Source organism: Ovis aries, chromosome 6, assembly GCF_016772045.2.
Source record: "Ovis aries strain OAR_USU_Benz2616 breed Rambouillet chromosome 6, ARS-UI_Ramb_v3.0, whole genome shotgun sequence".
NCBI lineage: Eukaryota > Metazoa > Chordata > Mammalia > Artiodactyla > Bovidae > Ovis > Ovis aries.
In genome coordinates this window covers 6,499,603-6,515,178 of record NC_056059.1, presented here as the reverse complement: position 1 = coordinate 6,515,178, position 15,576 = coordinate 6,499,603, and the positions used below count along the sequence as shown (strand labels likewise).

The window sequence follows — 15,576 nt, the reverse complement described above, 5'->3', positions numbered from 1 at the left end:
GTTTTTTATTTTTAAATTTTAATATCTTTAATTCTTACATGTGTTCCCAAACATGAACTCCCCTCCCACCTCCCTCCCCATCAAAATCAAAATCAGTCTGGACTATTAACTTTTTTATATAGCATGTATATATGCATATTTCAGTATGCAATGATGTATATTTATGGATTACTATTCAGTGCATATAGGTTAACTGCAAGCAGGCTGAAGAGTCCTGTGTAAATACAGAGATCTCTTGGATTTAAGCAGGCTTTTAACTAAATTGATAGGACCACTCTCAAGTAAATCAGATTCAATTATCTCCCCGTCTGTGGCTTTGCCCATTCTACCAGAATTGCAGCTGCTAGTAAATTTCGTAGGGAAACAGTTTTAAAAGATTTTTGTCTTACTACAATTATTTGAATATCTTTATAAACTGTGAATTGGACTCACTGATCTAACTAAATATATAACACTGGCAGGATAAAATTTTCAAAATACAAACAGAACTATCTGTGCATCCATAAATCCTTGCTGACTAAGTTTCAGAATGTTAACCTATGAAATAAATGTGAAAAAAAGAATGTTTCCTTTTGTAAGAATTTAGATCCAGGGTCTGCTCATAAGACTACATATTGAAGAAAGGTTTGAAAAAGAAATAGATCACATTTTCAAAGACCACTGATACCTCTCCCACCAAAATGCATTTTTTCAATTGGTTTCCAGTACTCATAGTAATGTGGCTAAAGTGGAAGGAAAGCACACTCAAAAATCAAAAATTTGAACTTTTTAATGTAAGATTTAAAATCTTAATCTAACTAGAAAAAATGCATCTGATAAAGAATATTAGTTACAATTATTTAATATCTCTAGTAGATTGGAAAATGTGGAGTTTTTTGTGGAAATTAATTTTCTTATGGTCAAGACCCTAAAGGTATATTTTAATATTTTTTATAATTGGATATTTAATCTAAAATAACCACTGATCTCCCTAAAATAGCAGCAAGCTATAATGCATTAAATCCTATAAGATCTTTAAAGAATAAATGGAAAATTCTGGATCACTATGAATGACATCAACAGGAAAGTATGTCTAGCAATATTATTTTCAATAGATGATCTAATGCCACAAAGACAACCTTCTAATCCATCAGGGCAAGGATATGAACCCTGAATAAGTTATATCATTTATCAGGCATCCAGATAAAACACACTGTTAAGACCCTGCAGAGGTTTGCAATAAAGAGCAGGGAACAGCTGAACTTAGATTCTGTCTGCTCAGTTGAGAGAATTCTTCACTCTGAAAATTTAAATAAATGAGTGTTCATACGTTAGATTTCCCAACTCATAGATGGTCTGGAACTCGAGCTCCAGTGACATCATAAACTCCACTACTGGAAAGGAAGGGGAAAAAAACCTTGGAAAATTTGGTTTATGTCTTTTATTGTTTGTTTATGCAAAACATGTTGACTTTAAATGTTCCTATGTCTATTAGTATGTTAGTGAATATTGAACTGGTTTTTTAGGTGGGGAATGCCTGTTTGTAGAGTTTGCAAAATTCTCTTACTGTGAACAAGTCTGAGCTACCATCAAGGAGAAACTGAATGCAGAGTTGGGAAGAGGTGTGTAGTAATACAATACTAAAGTATTTCCACCATACAGATATAATAGATATAAGAAAACATCAAGAGCATTGATAATAGCAAAAAGAAGTAATTATAAAGTGATATTTCTGAGTATCTATTGCTTTCTTTTTAATACAATTTATCTAATCATTAAGTTTATATAATTTAATTTTAATAGTGGCTATGTTCATTGACTTTAACTACTAGCTCACAGAATTTCTGAAAATTTATTGACTCTTTGTGAGCCAGGACAAGCCTGCTTCAGATACCAGTAGACTTCTCATGAAGTTATCTCATCCCAGAGATCCACGGTACCTTTAGATGGTCATTCAAAGCCAATGAATTCCTTGTCTGTTACTTACAGAGTAAGAGAGATAATTTAGGCTTAACAAAAGCAAGTATGAAGAATAAGACAAGAGAGCTGAGAGTTGGTCAATTACGTGTGCCTTCTCCTCTTTCCTTTTTGTCTCTTATTTCTCTATTGTGGTATAAATTTACTGTAATAATGGATTGCACCAGCTGATTATTGAGGGTAGGTAAGTTCCTCATGGCTCTTGCTATACATCTATTCCTTGCAGCAGCTTGAGTGATAATTACTGTGTTTTGCTAAAAAGGAGTGAATGTTTTTTATGAGTCCAAACAAGTCTGGCCAGAGATATAGTTTATACCTCTGCTCTTTTTTCCCTTTCTTCTTCGAGACTCCCACTGATGGGTTTCTCGGCTATCCTTCTTTACTCTTTCTTGTGACTCCAATCTTAATAAACTTTTTGGACCTATATCAGTGAGATGAAGATCTGAAGATAATGACCGTATCAGTTAGCATGCTTTTTAAGTTGAAAACAGCAGAAAATCAGAAACCAACTAGATTGAAAAATAAAGGGAATTTACTGCCTAATATAACTGAAAAGTTCAGAGGTGATTCAATAAATCTTCATCTGGCACCTCAAGTATGTTATTAAGGACCAGTTTCTTTCTCTGCCTCTGCTCTGATTTCCTTGGGGTAAGCTTCACCTCATGTCTGACTCTATCATTTTATCAAGTACATATCAACAGTTTATGGGACAATATGCATCCATGCTTATATGTAGCAGGAAAAGAAAGTATCTTTGGCACAGTGTACACAAAGAAAAGTCCTGGTATTTTCTCTCACTGGCCTAAGTCATTACACACCTGTTCCTGTATCAATCACAAAGGTAATAATTCCTGTCAAATATACCTCAGAGGACTATTGTAAATCTAAGGGGCTAGCGGGATAGGATTCACTTAGGTCATGTGGTTATTTCAGAAAGACTGGTGTAATCAGCGGTCATTAGGAAGAGGAAAATGAGAGAAAAGTTTTCTCAAATCCTTGTCTGGAGTCCCCAAATTAAACTTATGCCATAGCTTGAAATTTAGAACTTTTAGAAAATAATAATACATTATTTCCTTTTTCTAGACTCTTTATTTTCAGTTAACTGTCTATAATGACTCAAACTGGTAAAGAGGAGAAAGAGAAAAGCTGCATCCTTGTTTTGGTTTCCTTATGGAAAACCTTTATAGCATTAATTTGTAAGGAGAAAGATTCCATAACAGTTAAGTCCCCTACCTATGAACTGTCAGGTTGGAAGCTTTCAAAGATGCCTGTGTGCCAGCTCTTGTACTGTACTACTGTACTTTTCAAGATACTGTAAGATTATAAATGTTTTTTGGTGAGTGTGTTTTTTATGTATTATTTGTGTGAAATTATTACAGTATGGTGCTATATGGCTGATTGTGTTAGTTGGGTACCTAGGGTAACTTCATTGGACTTTACGAATATGCACTCTTTGAATGGAACTCTTTCACATATAGGGGGCATACTGTACTATAAAGACTGTCATCTTTGCATTTTCTAGTGGTTGCCTGGTATGGGGCATTTTTTTAGTTCTTGAAAATGTCCCAGTTGAAAGGTTTTTCAGGAAAAATCTAAATTTCTTTAAAAACATTACTTGTAATATATAATTGTTAAACAGAATGTGTATTCCTATGGATTTCAATTTTCTGTAATTCTTTTTATCTTCTCTGTCTTGCATTGCTAATTGAATTCTTTCAAGAAGCATTTAAAGGAGATTTCCCCTCCACCCCCTAGTATTGTGACGTGAAGTCAAAGTAGCTCAGTCATGTCCTAACTCTTTGCCCCCATGGACTATAGCCCATGGAATTCACTAGGCCAGAATACTGGAGTGGGTAGCCTTTCTCTTCTCCAGGAGTTCTTCCCAACCCAAGATTGAACCCAGGTCTCCCACAATGCAGGCGGATTCTTTACCAGCTGAGCCACAGGGAAAGCCCAAGAATACTGCAGTGGGTAGCCTATCCCTTCTCCAGCGGATCTTCTGGACCTAGGAATTGAACTGGGGACTCCTGCATTGCAGGTGGAGAATCAACTGAGCTATCAGGGAAGCCCTAACATTGTACCAAATTACTATAAGCAATATTGTGGCTTTTCTATCATTTGTGATCTAAAGGGAACTTATTTTGATTCCGGAATAAAAAAGCTGAAATAGTTCACTCCTGTCACACTTTCTAGAATACTGAGGGATATAGACATACCAAAAAATAACCCAGTTCCTCCTTCCATGTGGCAAGTACACAGTAACAGAAACTCCAAACACTTGCAAATAAAAAGAAGTGAGTATTCCTTGCAGAACTCAGAGAGCTAGCAAACAAGCCCCAGGAAACTATAAAATAGTCTCACTCACTCTGCTGTTGGCCTTCATTCCTCTTCCATAAGCTACTTCTGTCGTCCCAGGGACTGTAAAGCACAGAATTATTATTTTTTTTTCCATCTTAACAGACAATGCCATTCTGCATTCATTAGGAAGTGCTATGAAAAAATTTTAAATTGAACATGTTAATTAGAATAGACTTAATTTTTTGGAGCAGTTTACAGAAAAATTGAACACAAAGTTAAGTAGTGTTCCTATATACCCTTCTTCTTCCAATATATAGTCTCTCCTGTTACTGACATCATAGTGTATTATACTTGCTGTGATTGATAAATCAATATTGATATAGTATTATTAATTGAAGTCCATAGTTTATGTCAGGGTTCACACTGGCTTATACTGTTCAGTGGGTTTCAAGTGAATGCACACTGTCATGTACCTGCCATTATAATATCATGCAGAACAGTCTCCCTGACCTAAAAGTCCTCTGTGCTCAGCATCTTCATGTGCACTCCCTCCCCATAGGCGCTTGACAACCACTGATTCTTTTCCTTTCTTACAAAGTTGTGTCTTTTTCAGAAGCTGGAGTCACACAGTAACCCATTACATACTGGCTTCTTTCACTTAGCAATATACATTTAAGGATCCTTCATGTCTTTTCACGGTTTGATAGCTCTTAATTAAACTTTTCATTTTGAGATAAAAGTTTACATGCAGCTGTAAGAATGAATAGGCTTCCCAGGTGGCTCAGTGGTAAAGAATCCGCCTGCCAATGCAGGAGACAAGAGTTTGATCCCTGAGTCAGGAAGATTCGCTGGAGAAGGGAATGGCTACCCAATCTAGTATTCTTGCCTGGAGAATTCCATGGACAGGAGCCCGTGGGGTGGCAGAGTTGGACACAACTGAGCTGAGTGACTGAGTACAGATGCGTGTAAGAATACAGAGCAAACCCAGTATGTTTTCCCAGTTTCCCCCAATATCAACATCTTCAAAACCATGGTACAATATCACAACGAGAATATTGACAATATCACAACGAGAATATTGACATTTATGCAGTCAAGAGACTCCTATCAATCAGTAATCTATCTCCTATATATATATATATATTTTTTTTTTCATTTTAAGATGCTGTAAAATGGAATCATACATTATGTAACCTTTGAGGATAGCTTTTCTCACTCAGTGTAGTTCCCTGGAGGTAGATCCAGCTGTATGTTTCAATAGTTTATTCGCTTTTATTGCTGAGTACCATGCCATGGATGGATCATAGCATTTTTAACCATTTGTTGTTGTTTAGTAGCTAAGTTGTGTCCAACTTTCTTGAGACCCTATGGACTGTAGCCCACCAGGTTCCTCTGTCCATGGGATTTCCCAGGCAAGAATACTGGAGTGGATCGTCATTTGCTTTTCCAGGGACTCTTTCCAACCCAGAGATTGCATCCACGTCTCTTGCATTGTAGAATTCTTTACTTGGGAAGCCCCTTTTAACCATTACTCATTAAAGTACACTTGACTCTTTTCTTACATTAAGAATAAAGCTGTGAACATTTGTGTATAGGTTTTTGTGTGAATATAAAACTTTCATTTCACTAGAATAAATGCCCAGTATTGCTGATGAATTCTATTTTCTATTTCACTTAGTTCAATGAATTTTTTATTTCCTTTGAGACTTCTTTGACCCACAGATTGCTTAGAAGTATTTTTTTCTTGTTGTTTCCAAATATTTGGAGATTTTCTTGTAATCGTTCTGTTACTGATTTCTAGTGTGATTCCACTGTGATCAAAGATCATACTGTGTATAATTTTCACTCTTTTGAATTTGTCAAAGCTTATTATATGGTACAGGAAATGGTCTATCTTGGTGTATACTCTATGTGCACCAGGAAAGAATGTGTAACTTTTGCTGTTCAGTAGAGTATTTTACAAACATTTACATCCTGCTGGTTGATAGTGTCATTGACTTCTTTTATATCCTTGCTCATTTTCTGTTGCCCTATCATTTGTTGAGAAAGGGATATTGAAGTCTCCAACTATAATTGTGGATTTATCTATTTCTCCTTTTAGTTCTATTAATTTTTGCTCCATTTGCAGCTCTGTTTTCTGATGAATACACATTTAGTAGTTTTAGGTCTTCTTAGTGGACTGACACTTTAATCATTATATAACATTCTCTGTCTCTGGTTATTTCCTTTGTTCTGAAGTCCACTTTATCTGATATTAATATAACCACTTCTACTTCCCATTGATTAATGTTTGTTTGATATCTTTTTCTATCCTGTTACTTTCAATTTGCCTATATTGCTAAAGGTACTTATTTTTGAAGTGGGTTTCTTCTAGACAATTTATATTTGGGTCATGTTTTTAAATCCAATCACTAGTCTCTATCCTCTAATTAGTATATTTTTAGCATTTATATTTAATGTAAAATTATTGACATAGTAGACCTTAAGTCTATCATTTTATTTTTTGCTTTCTGTTTGTCTGTTTTTTACTTCTGTTTTCTTTTTCTTAGTTTCCTATGGGGTTTCTTGCCTATTTTTCAGAATTAAATTTTTATTTACCTCTAGTTTTTCAAGTATATATTTATAGTTTTTAGTAGTTGTTCTATTACATTATATATGTTTAATTTATCAAAGTCTACTGATGTTGTCATTTTATCAGTTTAAGTGCAGAAAACCTACCTACCTTTATGTCTATTTACCTCTTCCTGTTTATAACTGTTACTGTTTATAACTGTTACCTATTTTCTACGTACATTTATAATTATATCTGAGAGGTTTATAATTTTTGCTTCTAGAGTCAAACATAATTTAGAAAACTCAAGAGGGAAAGGAAAACTTATTGTATTTATCCACATTTTTGCTTACTGTAATCTTTTCTCATTCTTGATATTCTAAGTTTCCTTATTTTGTTTCCATTTTGTTTAAAGAACTTCATTTAGTTATTTGCTATGGTCTGAATATTTGTGTCCCCCTAGAATTCATATATTGAAATGCTAGTGCCCCTGATGGTGTTGGGAGATGAGGCCTTTGGGAGGTGATTAGGCCATGAGAGTGGGGTCTTCATGAATGATATCAACACCTTTATAAAAGAAGCCCAAGAGAGCTACCATGTCTCTTCCACTACATGAAAACAAAGTGAGAAGTAGGCAGTCTGCAACTCAGAAGAATGACTTCAACTGAACCAACTATGCTGGTACCCATATCTCACACTTCCAGCCTCCAAATCTATAAGAAACACATGTTTCGCTGTTTACAAGTCACCAGTCTTGGATGTTTTGTGATAATAGCATGAATCAATTCTTTTAGGGTAGGTCTCCAGGAAAAATAATCTCCTACTTTTCCTTCATCTGAAGTGAAGTCGCTCTCAGTCGTGCCCAACTCTTTGCAAGACTGTAGCGTACCAGGCTCCTCTGTTCATGGGATTTTCCAGGCAACAGTACTGGAGTGGATTGCCATTTCCTTCTCCAGGGGATGTTCCCAACCCAGGGCTCGAACACAGGTCTCCCGCATTGTAGACAGACGCTTTACCGTCTGAGCCACCAGGGAAGTCCTTCATCTGGAGATGTCTCAAATTCCCCTTTATTTCTAAAGAATATTTTCACTTGGTATCAGATTCTGGGTTGACATTTCTTTTCTTTCAGCATTTTTGTGCCACTTCCTTCTGGTCTTCATGGTTTGTGATGAGAAATCTACTGTCATTCTCATTTTTTTCTCCCTATAGGTAAGTTGTCATTTTTCTCTGGCTGCTTTCAAGATTTTCCCTTTGTCTTTAGTTTTCAGAAGTTTATGATATGTCTTGTTGTAGAGTTCTATAGATTTATCTTTTATAGAATACTTTTTGCTTCCTGAATCTGTAGGTTTATATCTCTTGCCAAATTTGGGATGTTTTCAGCCATTATTTCTTTGTGTACTTTTCCAACCCCAAATACCTCCTCTCCTTCTGGGACTTCAGTGATACAAATGCTGTATCTTTTGTTCTAGTCACACTGATCCGTAAGGCTTTCTTTACTTTTTTTCCTATTTTTTTCCTCTGTTGTTCGTATTGGGTAATTTCCATTACTCTGTCTCCCAGTTCACTGATTCTTTCCTTTATCCCCTCCATTCTGCTACTGAATCCATCCACTGAACTTTTTATTTGGGCTATTTTTTCAGTTCTGAAGTTTCCATTTGGGTCTTTATAACTTTTATTTCAGTCATGATTTTTTTTCCTTTGCTAAAGTTTTCTAAAATTTTCCATTTGTTTCCAGAAACTTTGTAATTGCTCTTTGAAGCATTTTTATCATGGCCACTTTAAAATCTTTGTTATATAATTTTAATATCTCAGTCTTCTCATGCTGGCATCTATCTTTTTTCCCATTTAGTTTGAGATCTTCTTGTTTCTTGGTATGACAAATGAGTTTTTTATTTGAGCCTGCACATTTTCATATTATATCCTAAGACTCTTGCTCTTATTTAAGCCTTCAATTTTATCTATACTTGTCTGACATTGCTTCAGCAGGGGAAGGAGAATGGCACCTCATTCACCACTGCCAGGTAGAAATAAGAAGCCTCAGTTGGCCCACAGTGAAACTTGAGGAGGGTCACTTAGTTACTATTAGGTGGTGGGAGTTCGGAATCTCCACCTAGTCTCTACTAACTCTGCAGGGGTTGAGGGTTGTTACTGGCTAACAGGGACAAAGTCCCAGCTTCCTCCTTGGCCTCTCAGATACCACCCTTATATAAGGGCGCACTGGGGCACCTTGTTATAGCTTTGCAAGGGTAAAATCCTGGGCTTTACACTTGAAATTTGTTGATATGGGTGAGGCTAGTGTTTTTCTGTGGCATTTGGCTAAAGTAGAGTAGCTATTGTCTAAAAGTTTCTTGTCTTTGTAGGCTGCTCCTTTCCTGGTCTTGGCTAGTGAGAGCAATCTTACTGTAGGTTTTTGGCTGCACCTGCTGCATGTTTATCAGTTAAAAGCATTTTCAGCTCCAAGTCTGGGATATGTGGGGCCAAAAGAAACCCAAAGAATTAGTACCATGTTGTTCCTTGGTCCGGAGGTCCCTAGCTGCCTTCTTCCCTCCAACTTTTAGTCTTATGTTTATTTTATACTAATGTCCAGGATTTTTAGTTTTACTTAGTAAATGTACAGGGAAAAGTAGATCTATTCTATCTTCACAGAAACAGAAGTCTTGATATTACAATTTTTATAATTAGCAGAGTGTCTCTTCTAGTAACATCAAGATATATAAGCAAAGTGATTTCCTCAAAGCAAAATGGGGAGAAAATTTATAAGCAATTTTATTATTTTATCCCTAAAGACCTCAAAAAGCCTAATTATTAGGGTTAATTTGTAACATCAGAAAATGTTGTCCCAATCTTCCAGAATATTTATTTTATGAATGGTCCAATTTTTCTTCTCTGCATTTAACAGCAGTCCACAGTGGCAAAGGAACTCTGTGTGTTAACAAAAAAAAGCATTTCTGATTAAAGGAGCAAGTAGAGGAGTTTTAGTTCTTTGAGATTTCAGAAAAGTCCTTCAGTACTAGAAACAGAAAATAATAGTTGTTTAGTAAACATCTCCTCTATTTAAGGCATGGAGGACACAAAGACAAAAAGTGCAAATCACAGAATAAGTAAAATGGAATCAAGTAATATTGATTCAGTGCTATGAGAATACAGAAAAGGCATAAATAATTATGAATAAAAATTTTAGAGAAGGAATTGACAGAAATGGCACATAAACTGGATTGAGAAGGATTATTCAATACTTATCACCTACCTACTTTATGTTAGGCTCCTTGATGCAAGATACAGAATTAACAGTATTCTGACAGAGAAATGGGTGGCATGAGACAAAGCATAAGCATTCTTGTAATGGAGACAGTTCAAACTGATACATAAAAATGCTGGGAGTCAAACAGAGCTTATGAACAGAACTATGAGTGGTACTGTTTGATAAGTCACTAAATAAGAAAAGAATAAATTAATAGTGTCATTAAACTTTACTCACTCTTTTATGTGCCAGGTATGATACTGTTTGATAAGAAACATTTTATTTAATCCTTACATAAAACCTATGCAGTAATATTATTATTATTAGTCCCACTTTAGAGATAAGAAAATTGAGGTTTACAAAAAAATAAGCAACATACCTATGATCATACAGTTAGAAAGTAGTAGACCCAGGATTTAACCCAAGGCAGTCTGAGTAAAGAGACTCTATTTTAGTTACTATACTAGCATATTGTTATTGTTTAGTTAACAAGTTGTGTTGGCTCTTTTGTGACCCCATGGACTGTAGCCTGTCAGGCTTCTCTGTCCATGGAATTTCCCAGGCAGAAATACTGGAGTGGGTTGCCATTTCCTTCTCCAGGGGATCTTTCCTACACAGGGATGGAACCAGCGTCTCCTGCACTGGCTGCTGCTGCTGCTGCTGCTAAGTCGCTTCAGTCGTATCCAACTCTGTGCGACCCCATAGACGGCAGCCCACCAGGCTCCGCCGTCCCTGGGATTCTCCAGGCAAGAACACTGGAGTGGGTTGCCATTTCCTTCTCCAATGCATAAAAATGAAAAGTGAAAGTGAAGTTGCTCAGTTGTGTCTGACTCTTCACGACCCCATGGACTGCAGCCTACCAGGCTCCACCATCCATGGGATTTTCCAGGCAAGAGTACTGGAGTGGGGTGCCATTGCCTTCTCTGCCTGCATTGGCACGCAGATTCTTTACTATTGATCCACCAGGGAAGCCTATTTAGCATATAACAGATGGTAAATTATGAAATTTAGCAGAGCATTTAAAAATGCTTACCTTAGGGTTTTTCATGCACATGAATATTGTTTTACAGATGTAGATGTCATGCACCTGGGCAAAAAAGTCAGCATCCCCAGAGACATCATGTTGGAAGAATTATCCCATCTCAGTAACCGTGGTGCCAGACTATTTAAGATGCGACAAAGAAGATCTGACAAATACACATTTGAAAACTTCCGGTATGAAACTAAAGCACAAATAAACGTAGGTATAACTTGATAATACGGTTATCTAAACAAATGGGCAGCATTTCTAAATGTATATGTATTATTAAATTCCCAAATGAGTATTTTACAAATTTTCTTTTCATTGATTCTGTTACACTTTTTTTCATGATAATGAGTAATTTAGGTGGATAAACGAATATTATGCCTGATATGAGTGTCTTTTTGGTTCAGTAGAGACACTGCATGTTTGTAGATTTGGCACTGAAGAACTGGTCTGTTCTGCTAAGAGGAGGGAGAGGGAGTGGAGACTGGTGGAACTACAAGTTTCCGTATCTTATCACCACTGGTTAAATGTTTGGGATGGAAACAATTCCAAAGCACACAGTGCTCCATAAAGCAAGTAGAAGCATTTTACTCGCTGAAAACATCCTGGCATTGAAAGATGCCTGGGAACTAGGCACAGCTGATCTCCTTTCAAAGTATCCATTCCACGTTGTATAGAGAAGTCTGGTACTCACTGACAATAAAATCGATGTGGATAAAACTCTTCGGACAACAGTTCCCATCGACCAAAAGTTAAAACAAACAAACTCATTAAATTATACTTTACATATTGCATGAATACCATATTCTTTTAAACTGTCATTCAGAGAAATTTTAGAGGAAGAAGTTCATAATTGAAAAACGATTAGCTTCAGGAAAATATTTAAAAAATAAAATACCAGTAAGAAGAATCAAAAAGGAATACTGCACTATAGGAGATGGTGGAGACTACAACAATATTTCTTTTTTTTAACTAAGGGTTTCTTTCCATAGCTATGAAAAGTTTACTCATGAATTTAAACCTGAAAGCTTTCCAACTACCATCACTAGTAAGCTGTTTTGAATGAACAGCTGAATTCTTTATAGCAAACAGACCAGTTTCACTGATCTTTTATCATAATTACTAAAACACACTACAGAACTAACATTTGCACTCACAAACCCTAAAATTTTACTCATTCTTGAAATTTCTATTTCCCTTGTTATGATCTGCTTAACAATAAATAATGGTTAGAGAACATCTTAAACAGTTTTTTTTTAACATTAATGAGCAACTTTCAACATCCATAATTGAATCTAGTTATAATTATGAATTCAGTTAGACATCAAATTTTACTCAACCATAGTATTTACATTTAATGAAGGAAGATTTTCACTTGAAGTCATGGATAAATGTAATGCTATGGTATCCTGTAATTAAGCTCAGTATCCTCTTATCAGAAAATGTCTGCAGCAAATACAGTATGAACCTAAAATAACCTCTGGCTCATCTGATGGATAATGACAATAGAGAGGTAGCTTTGAAGAATAATATGAAATATAGTGTCTTAATGGAAATTCTTTGAAAAGTCATCTACAAGGCTAGACATCTGAATAAATCCAGTTTTCATAACTAACATTTATATCTCTAAGTATAATGCTTTAATTACAATTCTGAAAAAGTAGAAGATTTAAAATGTCCATTAAAATACAACATATTCTCTTATCACTAGTATTTCAAATTATTGACAATAATCTTATATGTCTATGGTCAAACATTCTGGTCATAGGTAAAATATGTAAGAATATATCTTAATATTTTTCCAGCATTCCTAGAAGATTGAGAACTAAATAGTCCCAAACACCTGTACTGAAATATTTGAACATATACTGAATATACTGAAACAATTAAATACTAATAAGTAGCATAAAATAATACACAATAATATTATATGGAATGAAGTCACCTGTCACTGAGTTACATATACTCTGAAGTCTGATGACATTTGATGACACATTTGCTTTTATCAAGGCTTTAGACTGCAACTTTGAGCAAGCATTGATAATATGACAGAAATTTAGAAGATGATATTAGGTTTGGGTCTATTCCTGTTCATTTATTTATACTTACAGCAAAAATTTATTGATTGCCTACTATGTTCTAGAGACTATGCTTGGATTTCAAACATAAATTAATACAGCCCTTGTCTAGTGATGGAGGGACAAAATAACATTGATAAATAGAAAACAATGATTTACTTAGAATCTAGTTCTTGAATCATCTTTATATGATTTATATCAAATTAATGTTATTGACTACATTTTCTGAAATAATATTTTACTGCTTCCCTTGAGCTTTAGATATTGTCAAAATAATTACTTAACTTACATTTATGCATTTCTTAGAATTTTAGGACATCATTAGATGAAAATATAAACCAACTCTTTGGTAATCAATGCCATCTATTTAAATATTAAGTATAATTTAAAAAAATAAGCACAGCTTATTCTCTTGCTGAGAAACTAGTAAATTCAAGCCACACAAACCTTCTTATGATACAAATAACAACAGAAAATATGCATTTTTAAGATAAAATGAAGATACATTGCTTGCTACACATGCCAATTTCAAAGTCCTAGTTCATGAACTGATACCTTCTTACACATACACATACAAAAAGGAATGAAGAAAATAAGCATACAAGAGAAAATAAAAGAATGATTCATCATAATTAAAATTCCTTTCTATAAGTTACCACAAAAGGATATTATTCAAAACAATCCACAGACTTCCCTGGTGGCACAGTGGATAAGAATCTGCCTGCCAAGGCAGGAGACATGGGTTCAATCCTTGGTCTGGGAAGATTCCACATCCTGTGGAGCAACCAAGCTTGTGAGCAGCAACTACTAAGCCTGTGTGCTGAACTGCTGAAGCCCACATGCCTAGAGCCTGTGCTCTGCAACAAGAGAAGCCACTGCAGTGAGAAGCCCACACAGGGCAACAAACAGTAGCCGCCCCCCTCCCCAGACCTAGAGAAAGCCCAGGCAAAAGCAATGAAGAGCAGTCAATAAAAAAGAATCTGCCTTCCAATGCAGGAGACTCAATCTCTGGTCAAGGAACTAAGAAAAAAAAAATCCACAGTTTACAGTTAAAACTACATATGTTTGCAGTAACTAAGCACTTTTAAAATTCCTTGGAGGCACGTCCCTGGTGGCCCAGGGGTTAAGACTTCACCTTCCAATGCAAGGGGCATGGGTTAGATCTCTGGTGGTGAGCTAAGGTCCCATATGCTTCACGACCAAAAAACCAGAACATAAACAACAGAAGCAAACTGTAACAAATTCAATAAAGACTTTTAAAAAATCTTTAGAAATCTTATATAATATTGGAAAAGGGGAAATATACTGTAAAAAGTAATTCTGAAATAAGATGTAACTAAATACAGTGAGGTTCAAAAAATATATATATTTTGTTCAAAAAATAACATTATAAAAATCATTTAAGGCTATCATAACTAAAATAAGTCACTACCCAACTATTATAAGGCTTTGTTTGTATACTTAACAATGACAAACAGAGGTACTGAGTGTCTCCTGATAATTAATGACTAGCTATAAAAAGTTGATTTTCCTGTAAAGGAGGTTAGTATCACAAGTTTTAAATTAATGTAGGTAGAATGGTTTATAAGTTTAGGTGAAACTCATTTCATGGACAGTAACTTAGAAAAAGTAATTTTAATGCATGGCACAATTAAACTTTCTATATGTATCTCAGCTGGCTTTTATTTATAATTAAACTTAGCAAGACTTTTTTTTTTTCCTAAGAAGTGGTGAAGGTTCAGAAGTGAAAAAAGTTATTAACCAAGTCAATTAAATTGAGTACTTAAGATAATAACTAAATTCAAAACACTAAAAACTGATGTATTTGAGTACAGCGCTATTCATCTTTAGAAATTGTTTCTTTTTGCCTATTGAATAAAATGCAAACTCTTATGGCCAGTAATGAAGACCCATACTCACCTAGTTAATGTTACCTTGCATGCCTTCTTTCATGTCCCCACGTCAGCTTACAACTATCAACACTGCCCTGCTCATTTCCACAGCAACTTTACCAGGGTGCTGCCTAGAATAAGGTGAATGTAAAAGAGAGAATGTAAGGAGAATGTAAGGAGAGTGGCGGTGGGTGGGTGAAGGCTGAAAATGGGATAAGCTTTATTCTTTTCATAATTTTGTCAGGCGAGGCCTTAATTTATGATCTTTAGTTATTGTAAGCATTTGGATTTTAGTATGAAATATTCACATTTCTATAAAGTTAAATAATTATTAAATTACAAAAGTATACTTTATCATTTTATAAATAAATACAGAAATAAAAAATATTTTAAAATATGTTTGGCTTATTTCACACAGGAAAAACTCAAAATTGATGTTTATTTGCTATGGCCTTCAGTAAGTTTTTCTTTATAAAGTTAAAAGATGATTTGACCTTATGAACTTAAATAGATCAGCTTCTTTTAAAACATAC

The 15,576-nt window shown here is 35.0% G+C and overlaps 1 protein-coding gene and 1 long non-coding RNA gene across 3 annotated transcripts in view; one reads left to right on the top strand and one right to left on the bottom strand.

The window, feature by feature from the left end:
- The window catches only part of LOC105615393 (uncharacterized), a 42,882-nt gene that overhangs the window by 10,443 nt on the left and 16,863 nt on the right, over positions 1-15,576 (bottom strand). The window contains exon 3 of the long non-coding RNA XR_009600971.1: positions 70-15,174. This is a non-coding gene — a long non-coding RNA (uncharacterized LOC105615393). The remainder of the gene's footprint in view (positions 1-69; positions 15,175-15,576) is intronic.
- Positions 1-15,576, top strand: part of MYOZ2 (myozenin 2) — a 37,475-nt gene that overhangs the window by 5,209 nt on the left and 16,690 nt on the right. Inside the window, exons 3-4 of one of the 2 annotated variants that reach the window (XM_012179352.4) lie at positions 7,935-8,014; positions 11,117-11,286. In XM_012179352.4, the coding sequence (XP_012034742.1) occupies positions 11,128-11,286 (159 nt within the window). In that variant the 5' untranslated portion in view covers positions 7,935-8,014; positions 11,117-11,127. 2 annotated transcript variants of the gene reach the window in all.